Source organism: Triticum aestivum, chromosome 3B (assembly GCF_018294505.1).
Source record: "Triticum aestivum cultivar Chinese Spring chromosome 3B, IWGSC CS RefSeq v2.1, whole genome shotgun sequence".
NCBI classification, from domain to species: domain Eukaryota; kingdom Viridiplantae; phylum Streptophyta; class Magnoliopsida; order Poales; family Poaceae; genus Triticum; species Triticum aestivum.
In genome coordinates, this window is record NC_057801.1 from 458,964,393 (window position 1) to 458,968,600 (window position 4,208).

The 4,208-nt window shown below is 44.2% G+C and overlaps 1 protein-coding gene across 11 annotated transcripts in view; it reads right to left on the reverse strand.

Moving 5' to 3' along the window:
- Nucleotides 1-1,662: 1,662 nt before the first annotated feature.
- Nucleotides 1,663-4,208, reverse strand: part of LOC123070346 (tRNA-specific adenosine deaminase TAD3) — a 7,951-nt gene continuing 5,405 nt past the window's right edge. For 10 of the 11 annotated variants that reach the window (XM_044493508.1, XM_044493498.1, XM_044493507.1 and 7 more), the window contains 3 exons: nucleotides 3,409-3,861; nucleotides 3,158-3,267; nucleotides 2,494-3,065 (listed from right to left, as the gene is read on the reverse strand). In XM_044493508.1, coding sequence (XP_044349443.1) covers nucleotides 2,852-3,065; nucleotides 3,158-3,267; nucleotides 3,409-3,861 — 777 coding nt within the window. In that variant the 3' untranslated portion in view covers nucleotides 2,494-2,851. Of the gene's footprint in view, nucleotides 2,055-2,493; nucleotides 3,066-3,157; nucleotides 3,268-3,408; nucleotides 3,862-4,208 lie in introns of those variants that run through there. The other variant, XM_044493501.1, reaches the window with a different exon arrangement.

Sequence of the window (4,208 nt, forward strand, 5' to 3'; positions counted from 1 at the left end):
TTTGGGGCTGCCTTGGGAACCCCCTTACGCCCTTGCCACCTTAGCACCAAAGAGGAAACTGCCTCCTCTGTGCCCGCTGGCGCCCGCCTGGCCTTGGTCGTCATGGCTCACGTCATCGCAGCCTCGTGAGGCTGGGTGCCCGCATAGAAGTCTCCGCTCCTCAGGAGGTAGGCCTGGAGAGCCGCCCCTCGGGAGGCAGGCCTGGAGAGCCGCCCCTCAGGAGGTCTTGATGTCGCCCTCCTCGCGAGGCCAGGGGACCTCACGAGGGTCTTGTCTTGGCGGCCTTGCCGCTGGGCCGTACCAGACCGTCGAGGGAGCCACACCCTGGGCCGCAGGCATGCAGGTCTGGGTATCCCCGATCCCAGAACGTTGACAAGTACCTCATAGGAAATCCCCTAGTTATCAAAACAGACCGACATTCCTTGAAGTATATGGCCTCTGAGAGACTTACTAAGGGAATTCAGCATAAACAGCTCCTCAAATTGTTGGAATTTGACTACACCATCGAATACAAGAAGGCAAGGAGAACTTGGTAGCAGATGCTCTCTCCAGGAAAGATACATCAACTCCAAGTAATTGCAACAATATCAGTGTAGTAATTCCTCATTGGACATAAGATGTTAGAAAAAGTTATGAGGCAGATCCTGACAGCTCCAAACTTTTGCAAAGAGTAGTTGCTAATACTGATGATCAGCCTAAATTCTCCACTGCAAATGGCTTCTAAAGTACAAGAACAGAATCTATGTTGGAGGTGCTCATGATTTCAGAACAAATCTCTTGAAAACCTTCCATTCCTCTGGTTTAGGGGGACATTCAGGTGTTAAAGCCACATATTACAGAATCAAAAAAGTGTTCTATTGGCCCAATCTCAAGAAAGTAGTGGAAGAGTTTGTGAGCAAATGCCCTACTTGCCAATTGAACAAAGTGGAACACATACATCCTCCTGGCTTACTACAGCCCTTACCTGTACCTGATATGGCCTGGGCCCACATCACCATGGATTTCGTTATAGCACTACCTAAATCCCAAGGAAAGGAGGTTATACTGGTAATGGTGGACAGAATAACCAAGTATGCCCACTTTATCCCTCTCTCTCACCCATACTTTGTTCAGACTCTGTCCCAAGCTCATGGACAATGTGATTAAGTTACATGGTTTGCCCATAGCAATAGTGTCTGACAAAGATAGCATCTTTACCAGCAACCTCTACCAGGAACTTTTCAATGCTTTTGATGTAGAGGTCAGATTCAACACTGCCTCTCACCCACAAATAGATGGTCAGACAGAGGGTATCGATCAATGTCTTGAAGCTGAAGCTTGTCTGAGAGGAATGGTGTTCCAAAATCCCAAACAATGGATGAAATGGTTGCCTTTGGCTGAACTCTGGTACAACACCTCCTATCATTCCTCTCTTAAAGTTACTCCTTTTGAAGCCATGTATGCCTACAAGTCACCACAAATTGGAGAGTTGCTATATCCAACCCCCCGTCCCTGAGGCCAGGATGACTATTTCTGAAAGAACAGCTTTACTACAGCAATTGAAAGCAAACTTAGTATGCTCAAAGCAGAATTAAATAGCTGATAAAAAAAGAACAGAATGATGTCAATGACATGGTCTATCTCAAGATTCAGCCATACAGGCAAAATGCATTTGGTCTCATAGGCTTGCTCAAGCTCCGATCCAAATATTATGGTCCTTACAAGATTTTACAGAAAATTGGCGCCGTGGCTTACAAACTTCAGCTCCTAGAAAGTACTGACATACATCCCGTCTTTCATGTAAGTCAGCTCAAGAAACATCTCGGCAACCATGCCATTCCCCTTCCTCATGTGCCCTTGGTTACACCTGATGCTGTATCAAAGACTATTCCTGTTGGTCAATGCCTAGTCGTGAGAAAGCCTGGCTCCAGACGATGCTACGTGGGAGTATGCAGCCTTCATGAATTCCATATTTCCTGGCCACAAACTGTTTCACCTCAAGGACATGGTGCAGCTGATGGCGGCGGCATTGTCAGGACCAAAGCCTCGACAAAACTACCTGAAGAACGCAACATCTGGGGAGAAGAAGAAGATTCAGATAACAGATGACTGAGATGAAAGCGTACCACTCGAGTCAAAGATCAACGGCTCGCACTGTTGAATTACCGCCAATCGCCGGTACACTGTTCGTTTAAACCAGTCACTGTCAAAACAGCTACTCCCTCTATTCGAAATTACTTGTCACAAAAATGAGTGTGCCTACAACTAAAATACATATATTCATTTCTTGTCAGTCACCGTCAAAACAGCTACTCCCTCCGTTCGGAATTACTTGTCATAAAAATGGATGTATCTACAACTAAAATACATCTGGATACATTCATTTCTTGGACGAGTAATTCCAAACGGAGGGAGGAGCTCTGTAACTTTGGGCGACCATATAAGCCGAACCCCTCTCCTGTAATCGCTATCCAACTACTCCAGACTTTCCCCTAGCTTAGAACCCTATATATGTACTTGTAAGCCGGGTCTCCGCCCGTGCAACTATCCAATTAATTCCCTAATTCGCATAGATCGTGTGATTTCCGGTGGTTTGGGTCTTACATTAGTCCGAATATACCTTTGGGGAAACAATAACCTTTTCCATTTCAAACATACAAACAAACATCAAACTGCAGTGAACAATAGGAGCACTAGCTAATTTTCTACACTGCCTAAATTCAGGCTAAACAGCATTTCCTCGCAAGCTCATGGACTCATGGCGGCAGTAACAAATGATACAACAACCAATCTGTCAACAGGGAAAACCCTGAATTTATCAGCATTTTAGCAGTTACCGTTGCTGCAGAACAAAGCTCTTGGAGCTTTCGTACTACGACGAGACAGAATTTGAGCACCATTTTTCAGAACAGTCAGTTGAACCATTCAAATATGCCTCAGGAACTTTTATCCTAAACACGGAGTAATGGTGATTCAAGCTTTTCTGCCCGTGCAATCTGTAGACACTGCCCAGTGCTCCAGTAATGGGATTAGGGAAAGCATAGAAGACGCGCTTGAATCTTTGATGTACAAGCGCCATAGCACACCTTCAAACAAACAAACAAACAAACATATCAGCAAACTGACCAGTAAGCAACAAGCAAACAATAATGTCATACTCTCGTAATAGTGAACCTACATCGCGCATGGTTCCCAAACAAGGTAGATGTCAAATCCTGTGCAAAGATATGGTCTGTTTCTTTCAGATAAGTCGCTGCTGCATGCTGTATGTGCAGATTGATCTTCATCCTGAAGTTCAAACTTGAACTTGTTAGCAAAACAGGATAGAATAAATATGCGTCAATTCCAGTCTTCCGCTACAGCACTAATAGAGTTATTAAAGGAGAGCGGCAACAATAGATGGTAGACAATATAAGTAATAAGGCTCACATTTGTAACTATCTTTATCCGCTTTGCTGGTTCATCATCAGAACAATTCTCTACATCACCATTTAATTTTGGTTGGGTCGTTGAAGCAGGGAATATCCTTCTATCCCTCTCGGCGGCATTTTCAATGGCAACAACTGCAGCATGCAACAGAGGATGCCAGAGAAAACCACCTTCAGACGGCAGTGTCTTCTGCTCTGTACACCTTTGTTTCATCCATCCGAAAGGGTTTATACATGAGACCTCCCTGTCTAAGCCATTGCAAAAACGAGAGCTCGACGGCAATGAAGTGTCAGCTTTATCCTCAATTGCTTCAGGGAATAAGCTGGCATTATCTGCTTCTACTATTGCACATTTGTTCCCATTTAGACAAGTATCACGCTGGTGTGTTTGGTCTGTAGCCTTTGAAATTATTTGCATGCTTGATGGATCAACAATAATGGCAGCATTGTCCACCTGGTAAAAGCTCACCCATGCAGAAATTAACCAAAAACGTTGATCTACGCCAGCCAACCAGCAATTTTAAATCACACCATGCAAGAAGGAAAACCCCCACAGATGTGGTGCCCTTGCTAACAGTTCATATTATAGGAAGCATATATCTGGATATAGCACTAGCAGACAGGATTTTTTTTAACTTAATCTCACACAATGTATGTCCGTCACTACTTGTCTATCTGTCCTAGAACAATTTTATCTTGCAGTTCCTTAAACCAGTTGGTTCGCAGAGAGGAAATCACAAGACTGCAATTAGGGTTATCAGTAGCTGGTGTTTTTACTAATACTAGTAAATAGGAAATAAA